Below are 22,210 nucleotides of genomic sequence, written 5' to 3'. Positions count from 1 at the left end.
CTCCGGTACTTCTCTGACGCCCCGCTCCAACTTCTGCATACCGACGGCATCTACAAGAAAGAAGAGAAAAGCAAACAAGGTTAGTTTGGAACAATATCTCGCGAGAATAGTTCTCTCTCGTGACCGCAGCCTACATACCTTCAGCAGCGTCTAGCACTTCATGTGGCAGCTTCATCTGTGCTTCTGCTAATCACACTTGTTTCGACGTTCGGAACCTGTTGAGAGAAGAGACATTACAGACATTAGAGAACATTGGCAAGTGAAGTAACAAACAGTGTTCTATACCATACCCTTAGCAGCACCGGATCAGTGAAGCAACTTGATCCAAGTGCCCTCGTAACGGATCAGTAAAGCAACTCGATCCATAAGACTCCTGCACCGGGATCAGTGCAGCTAGAGCAACTTGCACCCCTGCCGAGATGAGCAGGAAGGAGAGCACATCTTTAAAAACTCTAAAGTGAGCAAACACCGCGCTAAGCAACCAGAAAGACTCCAGTTTGAAGACATAAGGGAAGACGCCAGTCTCTCATATTTACTCTCTTTCTCCATCAGGAAGCCGACCCCAGGCCAGTTCAAGCAGAAACAAGGGGCATCAGTGCAAACCAGCTAGAGAGTGGAGCTCAACCCGCCGGACAACGGACCACTCAACCTTGCTCGCACTCGAGCGTAACACTGTTCTTAAAAACCTTTTTCAGTAAGGAAGTTCCATCCACCCGTATTACCTGTGAGGAGTGCTTTGGAATCTCGCACAAGTATGGAGGAAAGGGGACGGGACATAGGAGTATAACAAAGTTACTCACTGTAGTGACTACCCTTTCCTCCATACGCCCGCCCGCCTTCCCCTCTAATAAGTATCCTCTATAATTGCTTAAATGGTCGCAGACCTGGTGATAGAAAAGGACTGAAGGGCGATGCGCGGGGCAGAGCTCAGGAGGGTGGGGTTACGGCCGTGTGCGGTACCCCGCGTACAAAGAGAAGATATTAAAAAAAAAATGTTGATGCTTTTTATCAAAAGTGCTCCCGTCCCGTCCCGAAGGACGGAATGTCCCACATGTATGGAGGAAATGGAACTATGGACTAGGAGTAAGGTAGTCACTACGGTGAGTAACTTTGTTAATTAGTCAGGATGTGATTGCCAGGGGTCTCCCTTCCCCACGTTTAGTGCATGGGACAAGGTGAATCTCCTGAACACAGTACACACTCGAGCTTCCCCAGCACGAGCCGACAGTTCCGTACCAGCTATCAGGTTCTTTGATGGATAAGTCTCTTTTCACAAAAGTCTCTTGCCTTTGAGGGCCTGATGTATTCAACAAACAAACAAAAAGTTCTGTTTCTATAGTAGTTGTATATAAGTAAAGGCTGACAAAATGATACGTCTACATGATTTGGCAACACCTCTTTCTCCAGCATTGGATCTTTCATGGATTCACATGCTTTGAATATTCCCCGTCGTCAGGCTGGGAATCCCCGGTACATTATATAGACCCTTTCCCGTAGGAGAACTTTTTCGACGCTTATGCGTCCTATCCGCCTCGTTTTGCATCATGCGTGCCCGCACCGTCAGGACGTCATGATACAAATACAGGCCCCGCCCCCGCGCTCCCTCAGATTTCAACCGTCTTTCAAAGTAGTGGGATCCTCGCGTTTACTACTAGTGAAAACTAGGTTGTTTTTTCTGTTTCGCTTCGGCGAAGTTCAAATTCTGGAGAATTATGTCTGGAAAAGCGTTATTTCGCCCGTGTGCGACCTGTGGCCTCAAAAAGGTTTATGAAGGAGACGGCCACATGGACTGTATCTACTGTCTCCACCCGCACCACACGGCGGATACGTGTGAGATATGCCAGGGTTTCTCCCAAAAAACCCTTAAGGACCGTAAAAGAAGGCTGGTCGACTGGCTTAATGACGGAGCGGGTGCCTACCCGGCTTCGGAAGTTGGCTCCACGGCCTCCAGGAGCAAGTCGGAGCCTCCGTCGAAGAAGGTACGGCCAGCAGAAACTCGCGCTGAGGACAAGCATAAGGGGAAACATGCTGGATCGTCCTCATCACATAAAAAGCCCTCCTCCTCCTCATCATCTAAGACGGAGAGGCTAGCGCTGTCAAAATCCTCCTCAGGGGACCGTCCCAGGTCTTCCATGAGTCGAGAAGCTTCAGCCGGGAAGTCGGCATCGAAATCGACGACGAAGTCTAAGGGCTCGACGACGACGACTTGCTCGTCGACCTCAGTGTCATTGACGATGCCTATTACCGTTCAAGCAGCAGCGGTTGGGATTCCTTCGTCGACGGAGTCTCAGTCTATGGCTTGGCTGCCTGAGGTCTATGACCCGATCCCCCCTGAGGTCTTACTGCAGCCGGACACGGCCTGCTCGGTGGAAGGGGAAGGTGACATGGTTCTGCAGCCATCGGATTTAGGCTGAAGGCCTTCGACGTCGACGACGATGACGGCGACGAGTGCGAGCGGGGATATGGTACCTATATCATCCACGTTACTGACCCCCCAGACGGTTTTGTCTCTGGATGTGCTTAATACTCTAAAGAAGCTCCTGCAGAGGCTGGATACGCAGTTCCCTCAACCTGGGACGTCATCGTCACTTTTGTCTGTACCTTCCGTCGACGAGCAAACTTGTACGGCTCGCTCGACGACGAAACACCCGGCTCCCCAGGCGGTGAAAGATCGTCCTCGTGCTCAGGAGGAGGGTGAGTTGTCGGAGTCCGACTCTATACTGGATGACTCAGGGTCAGACATCTCCATGTCACCGTCGAGGGACCCAACATGGAATTCGGATGTGGAGTTGGAGTCTACGAGGAGCCAGACACAGCCATCTCCCCCTGATGATGTGGGAGCCTTCCATGCAATGATGGGGAAAGCTTGTTCCCGAATTCGGCTTGATTCCTGAGGAGCAGAAGAAAGACTGTTTCCTTTTTGACCATATGGGTCAAAGGAGAAAATCGGTATTTGCCATCCCAATCCTTGACCACGTGTGGCAAGAAGGTCTCAAGACGATGCGCCATCCGTTCTCGGAGCCAGCCATAAAGGGACGGATCGAGAAAAAGTTTAAAGCCCCGGAGTCCACTCCAAAATGTCTAACATCACAGCCTCTGTCTGACTCGGTGGTGTCGGCGGCAGCGGCTAGGAAGGCCAGGGTCCAGCAAAAATGTTCAACGCCACCGGAAAGCGAGGCTAGTAGGCAGGACGCCTTTGGAAAGAAGGTGCTCTCGGTCGGAGCGACGACAGTAAGAGCAGCCAATTCCTTAGCGATCGTGTCACGATATGATAGGGAAATGTGGCACAAACTAGCCCCTATCCTAGAACATCTGCCAGACGAACACCGGAAAGCGGCTATGTTACTGGTGAGGGATGGCGAAGAGGCCTCGAACCACGCTATTAATATCGCAGTTGACCTAGCAGAGTCTGGTTTCAAACAAATCAACCATGGAGTAGTGCTTCGTCGACAAGCGTGGCTCAAATGTACTACTTTCCGTCCTGAAGTACAGTACAAAGTCCTGGACATGCCATGCGAAGGGGAACACCTGTTTGGCGAAAAGGTTGATGAAGCGCTGAAAGGGATGAAAGAAGACACGGATACTGCTAGGTCCCTCGGCGCCCTTCAAACGGGTAGAAATTTTCGCTCTTTTCGCCCCTTCAGGGGTGCTTCTGGAAACTCCCGCTTTGGAGCCTCGAGGGACCGTGGATTTAACAGGCCCTCGTACTCTTCACAAGGGTTCAGACGAGCGTCCCAGTCGGCACGTAGAAGCAGGGACTATTAAGCCTCCAGGCGGCGAGGCTCAGGTCCGTCGTCAACGAAGAACAAGCAAACCAGCAACCAATGACGGCCTTCGGAACGTCCTGGGGGGTCGAGTCTCTCATCACTTCGACCGATGGAAATGCATCACCACAGATCGATGGGTACTAGACACGATTCGCATGGGTCATGCGCTGCAATTCAAAGGCAAGCCTCCGCGTCTTCCTCCTTTATTCTCGACACAGCCCCACCTCCGGATCCTACGACAAGAGGCGGCGCTTATGTTGAAAAAAGGGGCGGTAGAGAGAGTTCCTGTGACACAGGAAGGACAAGGAGTTTATTCCAGGTTCTTTGTTGTCAAAAAGCCAAACGGCAAATGGAGGCCCATTCTCGACCTGAGGGTACTCAACAAGTGGCTAAAGAGCCTAAAATTCAAAATGCTAAAGCTCCAAGAGGTTATCAGGTCGGTGCAACCCATGGATTATCTATCATCACTAGACCTTCAAGATGCTTATTTTCACATCCCAATACGCCCACGACACAGGAGATATTTAAGATTCGTCGTCGGGAGGAAGCATTTTCAGTTCAAGGTCCTCCCGTTCGGGCTCAAGTCCTCCCCCAGGACGTTCACCAAGTGCTTGGCCCCTATAGCGGCCCATTTAAGGAAGGATGGTCATCATGTCTATCCATATCTAGACGACTGGCTGGTCAGGGGTTCATCCAAGGAACAAACACGAGACAGTCTACGAGCCACAATGTCCATCTTACAGGAACTGGGCTTCGCAATAAACTTCAACAAGTCCTCCGTAGAGCCTTCGAGGACCTTGGTCTTTCTAGGAGCGGAGTTTCATACACACACAAGCCTGGTGAGACCATCCAGCGAAAGAATTCAGAAACTTCAAAACAAGGCGTCGGAATGGAGATGCGGTACCAAGGTCTCAGTGCGCAAGTACATGTCCCTGCTAGGGACCATGTCGTCCTGCATTCCGTTGATAAACAACTGCCGTCTGTTTATGAGACCTTGCCAGGAATTCCTAGCGGACCGTTGGGCGCAGAGCCGAGACCGCTGGTCCGACAGACTCGTCGTCGACGAGCTACTAGTTCAAGCACTCGGCTGGTGGAGAGTGTCTACTCATCTAACGAAAGGGATGCCTCTACTGGAACCAGAGTTCCAAAAGACGGTGGTGACGGATGCATCGCTGAGCGGATGGGGAGCTCATCTGGATACGTTACAGGTACAAGGCCAGTGGTCTTTGCAGGAGTCCTCCCTGCATATCAACCTGCTAGAACTGAGAGCAGTGCGATGGGCTCTGAAATCTTTTCTTCCTCAACTGAGGGACTCGGTGGTGCGTGTCATGACGGACAACACCACTACGATGTTCTACTTGAGGAAACAAGGAGGGACACGTTCCAGGTCCCTATCGACGGAGGCACAGAAAATCTGGCATTGGGCCCTGCAACACAACGTGAAAATCTTAGCGTTCCACCTACCAGGCGTGAAAAACGTGGAAGCCGATGCCCTCAGCAGAGAAATGAACGAAGTGCACGAATGGGTGCTGAACGACCAACAAATACAACAGGTATTCAAGAAATGGGGACATCCTTCCATAGACCTGTTTGCAACGAAGAACAACAAAAAATGCCATCAGTACGCAAGCAGATGGCCTCAGCAGGGCTCACTGGGGGATGCGTTCTCATTCCCATGGACGAACAAATTCCTGTACGCATTCCCTCCATTTCTCCTTATCCGGAGGACGTTGCAATGGATCCTCAGGTACCCGTGTCGGGTAATTCTGGTGGCCCCATACTGGGCCAGACAGGTGTGGTTTTCAGACCTGCTACACTTAGCGGCGGCGGAACCGATGAGATTCCAGAAGACCCCCGACCTTCTGTCTCGACAGGAGGGTGTCGTTTGGCATCACGACCCGGACAGCCTCAAGTTGACGGCCTGGCTCCTGACTTCGCCGAATTTGGTCGGCTAACGATTCCGGAGGACTGTCGGCGTATCCTGCAAGCGGCAAGAGCACCTTCCACAAACGCCTCATACGCGTACAAATGGAAAACTTTCTGTCAATGGTGTGAGGATCAACCAGGTTTGGCCCCGCAATCGATTAAGCCGGAACAGCTCCTTCCATACTTGCTGTTCTTAGCTCAAAAGGGCCTGTCGGTGTCGTCAATAAAAGTACACCTAGCAGCCATTTCCAGGTTTACTCGTCGACGGCACTCGGCACCATTGTTCAGCGACCGCCTGATTAAGCATTTCCTTAAAGGCCTCTTTCGGAGTTTCCCTCCAGAGAAGAAGTTTCCGCCGGAGTGGAGCCTCAATCTGGTCTTAACGTCTCTTATGAAGCCTCCTTTTGAGCCAATGTCATCATCATCTCTAAAGTTTCTGTCGTGGAAATTGGCCTTCCTGGTGGCCATCACTTCAGCCCGACGTATTTCAGAAGTTCAGGCTCTAATGGTAGACCCACCATACTTACGATTTTTCAAGACCAAGGTAGTCCTAGCCACTAACCCACAGTTCATACCAAAAGCTCCTTCGGTGTTCCATAAACACTCCTCTATTGTGTTGCCTACGTTTTTTCCGGAGCCATGCTCGGGAGCGGAGCGCATGCTACACACATTGGATGTAAAAAGGGCTCTCAAGTTTTATCTTCATCGTACGCAACCGTTCAGAGAAACGAGACAGCTGTTCGTGGCCTATGGTGTGGGGGCTAGAGGAAAAGCCATTTCAAAGCAAGGACTATCAAGATGGGTGTCATCTACCATCTCGTACTGCCATTCCAAGGCAGGGAAGCCTCTTCTACGACGGCCAAGAGCTCATTCAACTAGAGCAACGGCATCGTCGACGGCACTGTGGGCCGGAGTCCCTCTGGGGGACATCTGCATGGCGGCTACCTGGACGGCTACACACACCTTTACCCGCCATTACTGCCTGTCGCAGCAACATGCCGAAGACACCCGGATGGGACAGGCGGTGCTTCGACACCTATTCCAATAAGGTAAGCCCCGGCTGAGGGGTTGCATCCTGTGGAATTTATGACTGTATGTGGTTCGTTTTCCTATGTTAACGATTACTGATGTATACATGATCATAGGGAACGGCCTTTGCGAAGAAAGTATATGGGTTTGCATGCACGCCTCCTCTTGGGGGTGGTACTGCTATGTAATCTATTCAAAGCATGTGAATCCATGAAAGATCCAATGCTGGAGAAGGGAATAGTTTCTTACCTGTAACTCCATTTCTCCAGCATTGGTATCTTTCATGGATTCACATGCGCCCACCTGCCTCCCCTGAACATGCAAACCGGTTCCCCCACTACTTTGGGGGCCGAAATCTGAGGGAGCGCGGGGGCGGGGCCTGTATTTGTATCATGACGTCCTGACGGTGCGGGCACGCATGATGCAAAACGAGGCGGATAGGACGCATAAGCGTCGAAAAAGTTTTCCTACGGGAAAGGGTCTATATAATGTACCGGGGATTCCCAGCCTGACGACGGGGAATATTCAAAGCATGTGAATCCATGAAAGATACCAATGCTGGAGAAATGGAGTTACAGGTAAGAAACTATTCCCAACATGCCTAATACAACAGCACCACAGCTCCACTACTTTTTGATTCCCTACTTCTACCACTGTCATTTTGTTAGATCAAAATGAAAAATAGGACAATGTTGTACAATTGCATGTTATGGGTGGGGATGGGCCAGTACTTTACCATTCTATGTTTTATTGTTAATGTCATTGGATGAGTATCTGTTTGAAGTAGAATACTGTGATGTTCCTTTTAGGTGCTGCATCCAGCTCTAGAAAAACTGGACCTCCGGGACTGCGACGTTTCAGATAGTGCTCTGCAGCAGCTAGGTGGCTGCAAACAGTTAAAGAAGCTCAATTTAAATTCTTGGAAGGGGGACCGAATTTCCATCACTTCAGAAGGTACACCTGATGCACTTTCTTATGTATAACGTGATATTGTACACCTTAGGGCACAAACGGATATGTTACTGCCAGCAGAGACGTTAATAGAGTAGTTACCACTGTTTGCTTGAAAAACAGTTAATGATACTTTTTTTGTTCTCAATTGATTGGCACTATTTTAAGTTTAATGTGTTTGTCACTTGGTTCTTACTGAATATTGTGCATGGTAGTACAGTTGAATAGCATTAGCTGGCCTCAAATTGAGATGTAATTTTATTTGTTTGATTTGTGTGATCAACAATACAATGAAATGGATGTCAGCCAGCTGGTTTGAGCTCGAACTGGTGCTCAAACGCCTGTGAAGATGTTGTACTAGCAAGAATGTTATGAAGGAAAGTTAAGATAGACAGTCTGACGTGAGTGAGGCACAGTCCCAAAGCACCGGTGCATTAATTGATGTGTTTGGTACAATTTTATTTTGATTGTGTTTCTTTTTTTAAACTGTATAAGGTTTTTATAAACTAATACAACAAATAAGTAAAGCGTAGGTGCGGAGAGAAGTACTATGGGAAAACATACCGTGACCAATGAGGTGGACTCACTGTTTCATTTAGGGTGTAGTCTTGATTTTATCAGATATTTTGGGACATTCCCAAATTGTCTTTTTCACATAATACTATCAGAGGAACGATTTATGGGCGGCATGAGTCCTGCCAACCTGAAGATCTTCAATAAAATTCATAAACACTCAAGGAAAGCACAGGTCCGACTGTGGGCAGGATTTCAGAAACCTTTTTTATAACATTTTTTAAAGTCCTCTTTAATGCACGCACATTTTCAGCTTTACAACTTGTACATTATTGAACGTGCTTATTGGTTTGCTATCTTTGTTACGGTATGCTTAGTCACGCTCGGTTTTTACACTTAGAAACAATAAACAAAATACCATCCATTTTAAATAACGCTTCTTCACCTCACTAGTAGGGGAGAAGAAACGGGGGTTATCAATCTTGCTTGGTTTGATTGATTTGAGAGTTGGGGCCTTCCGCTCAATTGTCCTGCATAGTTTCACTGGCCTTGGCATAGCAGTTGCATATCAAGAGGTATGCGATCTCCGTTTATTTGTATCGCACATGTCGGAGGGACTGGAGTTGTGAATCAATGTGGCTGTTGCCTCTCGCCTCCTCCACTTAGTTTCCCCTGTTCAGTTAGGCCATGAGTCCATCCCACACCCACTTAGGCCTGCATTGCAGATTCCACAGCTGAGCACAATCAGCTTTCACATCGCTTCTGTTAATCATATCTCTAATCCACTCTGGCTCTCTAGGTTCCTGCTTCCCTGTCCATGGCAGTGCTATTCTCCTATGAGCAAGTACCAGAACCAGTCTCATAAATCTGCAGTTCAGTTCCCTTGGTTAGGGAAAACGCCCAGGAGACGGCCCATAGGGTGCAGGGGGCCTCAGAGTCTAGTATTTCCGACAGTGTCTGTGTCATGAATTGCCAATATTCTTGGGCATCGGGGGACGGGGGCTAGAGGGGGCACGACAATATGATATGAAAATAATTGCCTAATTTCCCCCACATTTTGGGCACATGTTCGCTCTGGAAGGTTTCATCATGTGCAGATGGGCTGGGGAGTAGTGGAATCTATGAATACATCACAAGTGGATTAGCCGTAGCCTCGGCCATATAGGTATACACCTTGTTAGACCGCAGATCTCCTTCCAGATATCTGTCTATTTTTGTTTGGGTTTTGGGGTCTCCATTTTTGGAGAAAGGCTGGTGCTTCTAATTCTTTATTATTTAGCATGTATTCCTACACTCTGGTTAGTACGCCTATGGCACCAACTGCATCCATCACCGTCTGGACTATTTGTAAAGTTGACGGTGCTACTGGACAGTCCTTCTATTTATGCTTCAGAGCGGATCATAATCTATAGTATGCCAACATATTCGCTGGTGTCTTTGAAACTTTCACATGAAATGCTTCAATGGTTATGAATTGGTTCCCCACATGTATGGATTCCCACTCCTCTATGTTCTCCTATTCTCCAATTTTATACATTGCAGGGTCGGATGTTATCTCGTAAGTTGGGGATTCTCAGCACTTTAGGTGTGGGGAGAAAAGGATGTCTTTGCCTATTATTTTACCAATTTGGTGCCAGGCCCAATATGTCATTCTAACAGTGTTCATGCTCTTGGGGTGGGACCTTGACCCCCATCTGTCAAAGCAGTCTACAGCGAGTATGAGGTAGCAAGTTTGATCTAACCACACTTGAGGGAGGTTCAGGACCTGCGCTGACCTGAAACCCACAAAAGTTGCTTGCGCTCTCAAATAGTTGTATAGGTGCTAAACAGACATCACTCTTGCCTCGATTGGTCTTGTTAGCTTTTCCCATTTTACCCTGCGGTGTCTGCCTGCCCAGACTATTGACTTCTGCATAGTGTCGAGTTTACTGAAGAATAATTTGGGGAGGTAAAGTGGAATATTTTGGAATAGATATCAGGATTTTGGTAATACAATCCTTTTTATCGCAGATACGCTACCCATAATGGACAGCTGGCAATTAGCCCATGTGTTCTGTCTTTGTTCGAGGTGGTTAAGTACAGAGTTGTAATTCAAGTCATATGCTAAATCTCGGTCCCATGACACATGAACGCCTAGGCATTTAACCGAGATTAGTGACCATCTGAAATCTCCCATGACTAGACTCCTAGAATCTATTTCTGCTAGTGGGAAGATCTCTTTTGACCAGTTGATTTTCAGGCCCACCCACTGCCCATAATCAGATATTTCCTCCATTAGTGGCTGAAGAATTTTCTGTTGGTCTCTTACGTATAGCACCACGTTGTCTGCGTATAAAGAGACCATCAGCATGCATTCCCCTCTGCAGGTGCGTCGAGCGCAGGAGCAGCACAAGCGGCTTCACAGCTAATGCAATTAGTGCAGGGGAGAGTGGGAGCCCCTTGCGCAAGCCTCTGGTCAGTGGAAACATTGGGAAGATATTCGTGTTAGTAAGTACCCACGCTACCGGGGACTCGTAGAGCAAGCTGATCCATGCTACTACCTCTGGCTCTAGTCCAAATGTCTTCGTCACTTGCCACAGGAATCCCCACTCCCGCAGTCAAATGCTTTGTCAGCATCTAGCATAGCCACTATCACATTCTGTTCGGGATTCAAAGTCACCATCGATGCAAAGACCCTACGGAGACTTAACTGTGAGGATCTCCCTTGAATGAATTCTGCCTGGTCAGGATGTATTATTTCTGGCATCACTGGTGTGTGACGATTAGCTAAAACAGTGGTCTTCAAACTTTTTGGCCTGGGCTCCTCCTGAGCAAAATGTGGGCAGGCCAGGCCCCCCTCCCCAAATGCCAAATGGACAGTAAGTCCAAATGGCCATGAACTATCGTGTGCCGTCACCGCACCCAACTCCCAGTATAGTCCCTGAGCTCCCCCACCTGATCCCATCACAGTCTCTGGGCTCCCTCATCCCACTCCTAGCCCAGCCCGGGGCTCTCCCCACCTCACCACAGACCCTGTGCTCTCCCCAACCTGCTCCCACCACTATCCCATGGCTCCCACAATCCTGCTCCCACCACAGTCCTTGGGCTCCCCCCACGCCGTTCTCAACACACTCCCGGGGGTTCGATGTGATATTTTGGCCTCGAAAATAACACATGGACCCTGCGGGGGACACCCCGGCAACTCCTGCATCATTTTTTTATGTGCGGGGGACACCCCCGCAACCCACACACCTAATATTTTCGCCACCAAAAATATCGCCTATGGCCGTTCCCGACGACCATATGTACAGTGATATTTTTGCTGGCGAAAATATTACCTGATACCCTCCCAGGAACAGTGGGGCCGGTGAATTTTTTTGTGTAGGAGCATACATATTTCTCCCTGATATGCCGTAGCGAGGGAGCCTTAAGTAATCAAGTAGGGTCTCAGAGGGTTCATCCCTGTGACATTTTTTAAAATAATGGGTTAAAATTTTGGTAAAAAGCCAAACAGTTTTTAATTGGCGCCGGCGGCGCCCACGGGGCAGGCCTGATGTTTTTTACTGGACATCTATGATAGTTATTTTTGGCAGGTGGGTAGAGAGATTGTGCAACTAATGCATTTTTAAAATGCCTTTGCTGTACCACCCAGCCCCACCTCCACTCGCCAAAATCAGCTCCATGAACCAACACAAACACAGCCTTCAAACAGCAAGCACTCTTCATTCACACGAGCCCCCATCATCAAACACTCACTCATAACACAAGCATATATGCATCCATTCACATAAACACATTAAATAAAAATGAACGAACTTACCTTCTGCCCCAGTCCTGAAGTTTCCTCCCCAGCACTCCAGCTCCTGCATCATGAACAGGAATCTGGATGCCAGAGCTTCCTGGTTCCTGCACATGCGTGCAGGGGCCTGAGTGTCGGTTCTGAAAGGCCCTGCTCCAGCCTGCTTTGTCTGTATGGGAGAGGAGGCGTGGGAGCTCCCCATTGCACATACAGACATGCAGTTCCCCAGCCAGCATTTCCAATGAGCTATGCAAGGCTGGCCAAGCAAAGCACACCTTGCCTTGCTTGGCTCATTGAGCATGTGTGGCTGTGGAACTGAACTGTCAAAGGGAAACATTGTTTCCCTTTGACAGTTTAACCAGCCCAGGAGCGCTCCCTCAGCTGGTGAAAGCAGCTGGGGTGTCTCACTGGGCTGGCTACTCGGCTCCTCCATAATGGTGAGGGGGCCACTGGGTCGATGCCCCCTCGCCCATTATGGATGAGCCGCACCTGCCCAGGGCTTCCCCGCCCCACTTTTTCTTTCCTCCCTTTAAAAAAAAAATTTACATTTTGTTTTTAATTTCACGCTGGGGTCTCGCGCCACTCCAGGGGATGAGGCTGCACCTCCGAGCTATAATCTCGGCCAGTATTTTATATTCAATGGATTGCATTCTCATACAGATTTCTCATCTTGATGAATAGCTATCCAGTATCAGCTGCTCTTAAACATTTTTGACAGGGGGCATAGTGCTGTTCGATGACTCCCTGGTATACGGCCATGCTATTGCGCGACAACTGATGTGGCATTGGGCACCGTTTAAAATGATGCACTATGTCCTCTTACCTCAGTTCCTTTTTTCTGCACGCTCAGCACGCTGTTTGGAACACACTCGTACTCGATTCAAATTAATTTGATCCTACGTCAGTAGGTTAAGGCATAAACCGTTCAGTGTTTAAACGCTGAAAGGACTGTAACCTTAAAATATCCCTCATGGACCCACACACGATCTGTGTGCGCTGTCATGGTGTAGGGCATGATCCAGAGCAATGTGGTTATTGTCTGGCGATGAACTTGAAGGCGGTGAAGGAAGGCTCAGAAAAGCTGGAGCTCGGCAGACCACCACCAAAATCCGCAGCCATATCGCTTCCAAGGTCCTCGGAGCATGATAACGAAGAGCCTACTCCCGAGAAACATTGAGAGGGACATCGCCACAAGAAGTCCAAAAAACGGCTGCACTCGCTCGAAACTCACAACTCCTCATTGTTGTCATCGCACAAAAATAAACGCTGACGCAGACGTTATTTCTGGTTTGATGGATAAAAGGGGTGAGTCGTACCCTACGAAGGGTGCATCATGGGAGGACTTCAAAAACGAAATGTTTAAAGTTTTTTTAAAAGGCCTCGGCTGGTTCGGCTTCGGCCTCGACACCAGAGGTGGATATTGTTCCAACTGCATCCTGTCCGTCCGGCACGAAAGCTGCCAAGGCAGGTCGAACGTCCTCCATTGAGACCCCTAAGTAGAAACCTCCTCCTGCACCAAAACAGTGAGCAGCCCCCTCGGCCAAGAAGCCCCTCGACCGGTACAGGGCCCTTCAAGATCAAAGTTTTGGACCGGACACTCAATCCGTGTTCTTTGACTCGATGCAGTCGATTTTTGATGGGGAGGGCGACCCGATAGCATGGGGCTTCCCCATTGTCAAAAGCACAATAATCATGGCCTCACACATGGATGGTGGGAGAGTTCCATCTGCCAGGGCCTCATTGTACACTCTTAAGATTTGGAGGGCCAGGGCATCAGTGTATACCTTATAAAACTCTGCAGTAAATCTGTCAGAACCTTGGGAGGAGCCCATAGTAGCGGCCACAAAGAGCTTGCTACAACCACTTGGAACATATATAGACTTCTTTTTGCAGCCAATCATTCAAGCCACAAGTACATATGTGAAAGATACAACGCACTTTCTCCAAATACTAGACACTTTGGCCCCTGAAGACATCCTATTTACGATTGATGTGGTTAGCCTCTATACGAGCATTCCGCATGATCTTGGACAACAAGCAGTAGAATCCCTGTTGCTCAGTACAACAGAAATTGGAGCTAACAAAGAATTTCTTATCATTTTGCTTGACTTCATCTCCAAGAATTCTTGCTTTAGGTATGATGGAAAGTTCTACAATCAAATATCGGGGACAGCAATGGGAGCCACTATGGCACCAGTATACGCCAATAGCTTCATGCATCAATTTGAAACTACGCGTGTGTTATCCAATCCAAGATGGCAACACCAGTTGAAGACGTGGGTCAGATTCATAGATGATATTTTTGGCATATGGTCAGGCAGTAGACAAGATCTTCAAGAGTTTGTGATATTCCTCAATGGGATCGACCAACGTATCCAGTTTACTATTGAGATAGGTAATCCTAATGTACATCATCTTGACGTACAGTCAGTCATCCAAGCTAATAGAATTACCACTACGCTGTACACAAAGCCTACAGACCGAAACAATCTGCTTCATCGACTCAGCTTTCATCCGCCCAAAACTCTCCAGAATCTGCCTTATGGGCAGATGTTAAGGGTTAAAAGGATTGTAAGTGACCCAGAGGACTGTCGCTTACAATTGCAGAAGCTGCAAGAGAAACTACAAGCAAGAGGATATCCAGAGACAGATTTAGCTATAGCCCGTGATAAAACCGATGCACAAGAACACTGTCATGATGCCTGCCTCCAAGGAGCCAAACCAGGCCCGGCACCCTCAGAGACAGACAACATGCATTCAAGGGAAGTCCCAGCAGCCCCAGATGGGGGCCCTTTGGTCTCAGTCCTGGCGCCGTTGGCGTCAGGCTCATAGGGGACATCAGTCCTGGCGCCATCGGCGCCAGGCTCATAGGGGACATCAGTCCTGGCGCCATCGGCGCCAGGCTCATACAGAAGTAGGTTGGGAGTAGTGCTTGGTGTAAACTTACCTGTGCAGACCATGCTGCAACTTCCAAGACTGGAAGGAACTATTTTTCTAGGGACTACTTGATCTCTAGGGTGTGACCGGTGGAGGAATACATATTTCTGGGGGAAGAATACATACCTGGAACTACTTGAAAGGCTATTTAAGCCACACCCAAGCAGCAGACCACGCTTCGCGTTGTTCTGCACTTAGCAGCTGGACGCTCACCGTGCCTGCTCCTGCCTTGGTCCTCCATCACGCCTGCCAACATCCTGGAAACACCTAAAGAAGAAAAGGGAAGAGAACAGGTGAAAACAAGTACCTTACCTGATACATCTGCACTCCGGATTCTGCACGCCGACGATCCTGCAAAGAAGGCAAACATTTTAAACGCGCATCGCGTCGCGCGCAGCACGCTGCATTTCACTCACCTGCACGTGGCGTTTTCGAGTCCTGCGACGTCCATCCAGAGCTTCCAACGCCATCCAGCACCCATTGGAAGGAAGGAGAAAGAGAGGTGAGAAGGGAAACACGAATCTAAGTAGAACTTACCTGTGGTTCAATTCCCTCTCCGCCTTCGGGTTTGTGCCATATCTTCGGCATCTCAGCACCCCGGCCCCTAAGGGGAAAAGAAACAGACATTGTATTAGTGAGAGCATGTGAGAACATTAGCAATACGCTCACTGAAGACTTACCCATTTGCAAGAGAGACACAGCAGCTCTTTTCGGGTCGGCGCCTTACCTCCGGCATTGCCGTACCCCGGCCCCTATGGGGAAAAAGACATTGGACATTAAAGGAGATACTTAAAACTGCAAAGGAATCTCTCGTCGGAATTCTTACCAGAATTTGGCTTCATCCAAATCGCCTGTAGCCCGGAATCTTCTCCAGCACCTGCGAAAGAAAAGAACAGATGAGTGAATATAAACCCAAACTTGCCATAAACATTTGCGGTACGACGGGAATGGACAACCTAGTTTAAACTCATCAATCCAGTGAAGTAACTGGAATCACAACGCGCCCCTGCATCAGAAGCAGGATGGAGAGCTTGTCATTTTGGTCCCTAAGGTGAGTCTTCGCAGGGAATCCCAAAAGGGTTTCACGGAGGGAGAGAAGGGAAGTGGGAGGTCGGAACATCACCCGCAGACTATTAACCCTTCCTTTTCACACACAGTGGGATATTCCTCCGAGCCAGAAAAGCCAGGTTGGGGAATCCAGTCCAGTCCATCTTCCGGGTCTTACGCATCTCTGCAGAAGAGGTCACAGCAGTCCCAGCCACGCCCGCGCCTCCGTGGGAGCCAGGTGAGCGTTACAGAACGCGAAGCCTACCCATAATTTCCCACCCAGGCGCCATGGAGACTTCCGAGACAGACCAACTGGCCCAATTATTGGGGGAATTACGGGCAGAAGTGCATGCCGCCCGCCAGGAAACTAACGCCCTTAGAAGGGAACTAATCTTATCCAAAGAACGAACTGATGATTTGGCTAAACAGCTTTTGCAGAGTGAGGCAGGACAAACGCCTTTACCCGGCTCCGGGAGGAATTCCACTCCGATGGTTTCAACCAACCCGGTGCAAATTCACCTGCCAGGAAATATGCCTCTGGCCCCCCCTGAGCGTTTTACTGGGGATCCCAAGAAATACGCTGTTTTCATGAATCAATGTCGTTTACATTTCATATGCAGACCTGGGGCCTTCCCTAATGACCAAACCAAGGTGGCTTTTGTGCTATCTTATCTCAGCGGCAGTGCTGCCGATTGGTCGATTCCGTTGGTAAATCAAGACAACCCAATCCTTCAGGACTTTCAAGGCTTCCAGGCAAGCATGGAAAGATTATTCGCTCGACACGCTCAGGGTGAGGCCTTGGATAACGAACTTCTGTCCTTGCGGCAAGGAAACCAAGATCTCCTATCTTATATAGCCACATTTAACAGATTGGTCGTAGAGACTGGGTGGCCTGAGAATAAAAGAATTACATTATTCCACCGAGGTCTGCGTGGAGAACTAAAAGACGTTCTTGCTCAAATAGTGAACCAGCCTCGACTCTGCGCAGAATACATTGACTTAGTGGTCCAACTTGATCATAGACTCCAGAATAGAAAAGCGGATCGGTCCAGATTTGAAACCCGAGTTCTGATCAAAACCCACACAAGCCCCAAGGGTACCGACGCTTCAGAGCCAATGCAAATTGGGGGAGTTAAAAGACCACTAACTCAGAAAGAACGAGAAAGAAGAAGACAAAAACAATTATGTCTTTACTGTGGAGCTTCTGGACACTTCCTGCGGGATTGCCCGGTAAAACCACCTAAGAAGGTGGTTGGAGCCACAGACAGTAATCTTCCAGAACCTGATTCGGGAAACGACCAAGCCCGACAAGCGCAGAGGTCCGCTTGCCGAGCGTGAAGACAGACTCTTTGACCTCGCATTTCATCATGCCTATGGTCCTCATAGATCCAAAACAGCCTCAACGGTTGCACGGAATAAAAGCCTACCTCGACAGTGGGGCTATTGGAAATTATGTTGACCTTGAATTGGCTTCCAGGATTGGTCTCCCTCTCCGTCCAAAAACCACCATGGATGTCATTACCACGGTTGATGGAACCGAAATTGCCTCCGGGCCGGTAACACACTCTACCACGGAAATGACACTGGTTGGCCAAGATGGCCATCGAGAAACCATAGTGTTTGACGTAATCAAGGCTCCACAATTTCAGGTAATCTTAGGGATCCCTTGGTTAGAAACACATAATCCTCGAATTGACTGGCGAGCAAAGAGCATAACCTTCCCTGATTGTGCACAAAAGTGTTATCCAGGAAATCCACAGATGGGTCTAGCCTCATTAACCTCCACAACAGTACCATTACCTTTTGAGTATCAAGACTTTCAAGACGTCTTCCAAAAGGAACAGGCCAACACCTTACCTCCTCACCGGGCATATGATTGTCAGATCGACCTGGTACCCAATGCTCAACCGCCTTGTAGTAGAATCTATGCCCTTACTGAACCGGAGAACCTTCATTTGCGACAGTATTTGGATCAGTACCTTGCCAATGGTTTTATTCGCCCATCAAAGTCACCTGCTTCATCAGCTCTATTCTTCGTACCGAAAAAAGAAGGCAACCTTAGAACTTGCATTGACTACCGCGCCTTAAATCAGATAACGGTCAAGAATCGTTATCCTCTGCCCTTGATCCCTGAACTCCGCGACCAGGTAAAAGATGCTTGTATCTATACTAAGTTAGATTTAAGGGGAGCTTACCACCTGGTGCGCGTCAGAGAAGGCGACGAATGGAAAACTGCCTTCCGCACCAAATATGGACTCTTTGAGTACCAGGTAATGCCTTTCGGGTTGTGCTACGCACCTGCTGCCTTTCAATATTTTATGAATGACGTTTTTCGAGAACTCATCGATGTTTTTGTCATTGTATATATTGACGACATCCTGGTGTACTCCTCCTCGGAATACGATCACCGAAAACATGTTAGAACTGTCTTGGAGAAACTGCGCCAGCACAAACTGTTTGCAAAACTTGAAAAATGCCCTTTTCATGTTACAGAAGTTGAGTTTCTCGGATTCGTCCTAACACCTAAAAGAGTCCGAATGGACTCAAGGAAAGTGGATGCGATCCTCAAATGGCTGTCTCCTAGTTCTGTGAAAGGAGTTCAAAGTATGCTAGGTTTTGCCAATTTTTACAGAAGGTTTATCCCGGATATTTTCTCGAGTGGTTCAACCCATCACGGCGCTCCTACGAAAAAACAGACGCTTCGAGTGGTCTAAGGAGGCAGAACAAGCCTTTCAGGAACTAAAAACCAAATTCACCTCCGCACCTGTGTTAAAACATCCTCGTCCGGACCTCCCTTACGTTGTGGAAACCGACGCTTCTAGTTTAGCCATGGGGGCTGTCCTTTCTCAAAGGGATCCAGTTTCAAATCAACTACATTCGTTAGCCTTTTGGTCCAGGAAATTCTCGGCTCCTGAAGTGAACTACGGAATCACAGACAAGGAACTGTTGGCTATTAAGTCAGCTTTCAAAGCTTGGCGTCACTACCTGCTCGGCGCAAGACACACCGTTACAGTGATTACAGATCACAGGAACTTGCAATACTTGAAAACGGCCAAAGCTCAATCTTCTCGTCAACTCCGTTGGGCTCTGTTCTTTGCAGAATTTGACTTTATAATCACATATCGCCCGGGTTGCAAGAATGGCAAGGCAGACACTCTATCTCGAATTGGAATGGGTGACATTGCCTCAAGTCTAGAGCCAGTTCCGATTATTCCCGAACAGAGGATTTTGGGTGTAATCTCTTCTCAAACTATTGAGGATGTTCAAGGTAGAGTTAAATTGCTTTTCAACGCTACAGCTTTACAAGAATGGAGCCAGAAAGGCTCAAACTATTCCATTAATAATGATTTACCCTATTTCCAAGGGCGGTTATTTCTGCCTCACAAGGAATTGCAAGAACCCGTTATAGCACATTATCATGATACACTAATGGAAGGACACCCGGGCATCGCTAAAACAGAGGAAAAGATCAAACGGCATTTCTGGTGGCCATCCTGGCGAAAGGATATTAAATCCTTTGTGATGACCTGCGGAGTGTGCGCCCAAAATAAAAGTCAGAAGCAAAAACCAGCCGGTCCTTTACGTCCCCTGGACATCCCTCCGGCACCGTGGCACACCTTATCGATGGACTTTATAACTGACCTGCCTCCTAGTCATGGGTATAATACTATCCTGGTGATTGTAGACCTCTTCTCCAAGATGGCTCATTTTATCTCATTGAAGGGGTTGCCTTCAGCCCCCACCTTAGCAAAGGAATTTCTTGAAAATGTTGTTTGTTTACATGGCTTCCCATCCATATTGGTTTCTGATCGGGGAAGTCAATTTATTTCTCATTTCTGGAAAAGGCGTTGCCAAATGGCCCAAGTTGATGTGCGATTATCCACCAGCCACCATCCTCAAACCGATGGTCAAACCGAAAGAACAAACCAGACCCTGGAACAGTATCTGCGGTGTATGTTACCTCAATCTGAGGGTAATTGGAAGGACATTCTATGGATTGCCGAGTACGCGTACAACAATTCTGTGCATTCTGGAACGGGTCAGACTCCTTTCTATACCCTATTCGGCCATCATCCCAGGACTTCGGACCTTGAATCCTCTCAAAGCCTTGAAATGCCCGCCGTGGATCATTTACATACCACAATAACCCAAGCCTTCAAGGAAGCAAAGACTCATTTACAACAAGCCAAAGAAAGGTACAAGGAAAATGCTGATTTACATCGAAGTAAAGTACCTCCTTACAAAGTAGGAGACCAAGTGTGGCTTGCAACTAGACATTTACCGCTTAAAGGTCCACGAACTTTTAACCCAAGATATATAGGGCCTTATCCAATCAAAGCTATCATTAACCCGGTAGCCTTCAAACTCGATCTGACACCTAATATGCGAATCCATCCCGTTTTTCACGTATCACTGTTGAAACCAGTACCACCCGGAACCAGGTTATGCAAACCACCAGAACCAATTCCAATAGATGGGGAATTGGAATTCGAAGTTAAGGACATATTGGATTCTAAGATGTCCAAGTCAAAACTCTTTTATCTGATTGATTGGAAAGGATATGGACCTCAGGAAAGATCTTGGGAACCAAGTGAGAATGTACATGCACCTCGACTAATACAGAATTTTCACCGGAAGTTCCCAAATAAACCGAGGCCTCCAGGTTGGACACCCTTGGGAGTGGCCTTGGGGGGAGGTACTGTCATGATGCCTGCCTCCAAGGAGCCAAACCAGGCCCAGCACCCTCAGAGACAGACACCATATATTCAAGGGAAGTCCCAGCAGCCCCAGATGGGGGCCCTTTGGACTCAGTCCTGGCGCCGTTGGCGTCAGGCTCATAGGGGACATCAGTCCTGGCGCCATCGGCGCCAGGCTCATAAAGAAGTAGGTTGGGAGTAGTGCTTGGTGTAAACTTACCTGTGCAGACCATGCTGCAACTTCCAAGACTGGAAGGAACTATTTTTCTAGGGACTACTTGATCTCTAGGGTGTGACCGGTGGAGGAATGCATATTTCTGGGGGAAGAATACATACCTGGAACTACTTGAAAGGCTATTTAAGCCACACCCAAGCAGCAGACCACGCTTCGCGTTGTTCTGCACTTAGCAGCTGGACGCTCACCGTGCCTGCTCCTGCCTTGGTCCTCCATCACGCCTGCCAGCATCCTGGAAACACCTAAAGAAGAAAAGGGAAGAGAATAGGTGAAAACAAGAACCTTACCTGATACATCTGCACTCCGGATTCTGCACGCCGACGATCCTGCAAAGAAGGCAAACATTTTAAACGCGCATCGCGTCGCGCGCAGCACGCTGCATTTCACTCACCTGCACGTGGCGTTTTCGAGTCCTGCGACATCCATCCGGAGCTTCCAACGCCATCCAGCACCTATTGGAGGGAAGGAGAAAGAGAGGTGAGAAGGGAAACCCGAATCTAAGTAGAACTTACCTGTGGTTCAATTCCCTCCCCGCCTTCGGGTTTGTGCCATACCTTCGGCATCTCAGCACCCCGGCCCCTAAGGGGAAAAGAAACAGACATTGTATTAGTGAGAGCATGTGAGAACATTAGCAATACGCTCACTCAAGACTTACCCATTTGCAAGAGAGACACAGCAGCTCTTTTCGGGTCGGCGCCTTACCTCCGGCATTGCCGTACCCCGGCCCCTATGGGGTAAAAGACATTGGACATTAAAGGAGATACTTAAAACTGCAAAGGAATCTCTCGTCGGAATTCTTACCAGAATTTGGCTTCATCCAAATCGCCTGCAGCCCGGAATCTTCTCCAGCACCTGTGAAAGAAAAGAACAGATGAGTGAATATAAACCCAAACTTGCCATAAACATTTCCGGTACGACGGGAATGGACAACCTAGTTTAAACTCATCAATCCAGTGAAGTAACTGGAATCACAACGCGCCACTGCATCAGAAGCAGGATGGAGAGCTCGTCATTTTGGTCCCTAAGGTGAGTCTTCGCAGGGAATCCCAAAAGGGTTTCATGGAGGGAGAGAAGGGAAGTGGGAACATCACCCGCATACTATTAACCCTTCCTTTTCACACACAGTGGGATATTCCTCCGAGCCAGAAAAGCCAGGTTGGGGAATCCAGTCCAGTCCATCTTCCGGGTCTTACGCATCTCTGCAGAAGAGGTCACAGCAGTCCCAGCCACGCCCGCACCTCCGTGGGAGCCAGGTGAGCGTTAGAAACGCCAGCAGCTGTTAGTGAAGAAACCTGTGAAGGACGGTCCTGAATTGGTTTTTGTTACCAAT

At 48.6% G+C, this 22,210-nt stretch overlaps 1 protein-coding gene across 4 annotated transcripts in view; it reads left to right on the top strand.

Annotated features, from left to right (window-relative positions):
* Window positions 1–22,210, top strand: part of AMN1 (antagonist of mitotic exit network 1 homolog) — a 1,280,950-nt gene that overhangs the window by 180,898 nt on the left and 1,077,842 nt on the right. For all 4 annotated transcript variants that reach the window (XM_069628559.1, XM_069628557.1, XM_069628560.1 and 1 more), the window contains one exon: window positions 7,532–7,676. In XM_069628559.1, the coding sequence (XP_069484660.1) occupies window positions 7,532–7,676 (145 nt within the window). The remainder of the gene's footprint in view (window positions 1–7,531; window positions 7,677–22,210) is intronic.

Source organism: Ambystoma mexicanum, chromosome 12, assembly GCF_040938575.1.
Source record: "Ambystoma mexicanum isolate Mex_15411 chromosome 12, UKY_AmexF1_1, whole genome shotgun sequence".
Lineage (NCBI taxonomy): Eukaryota > Metazoa > Chordata > Amphibia > Caudata > Ambystomatidae > Ambystoma > Ambystoma mexicanum.
The sequence above is the reverse complement of the archived record's forward strand: the minus strand, read 5'-3'. Positions and strand labels throughout refer to the sequence as shown.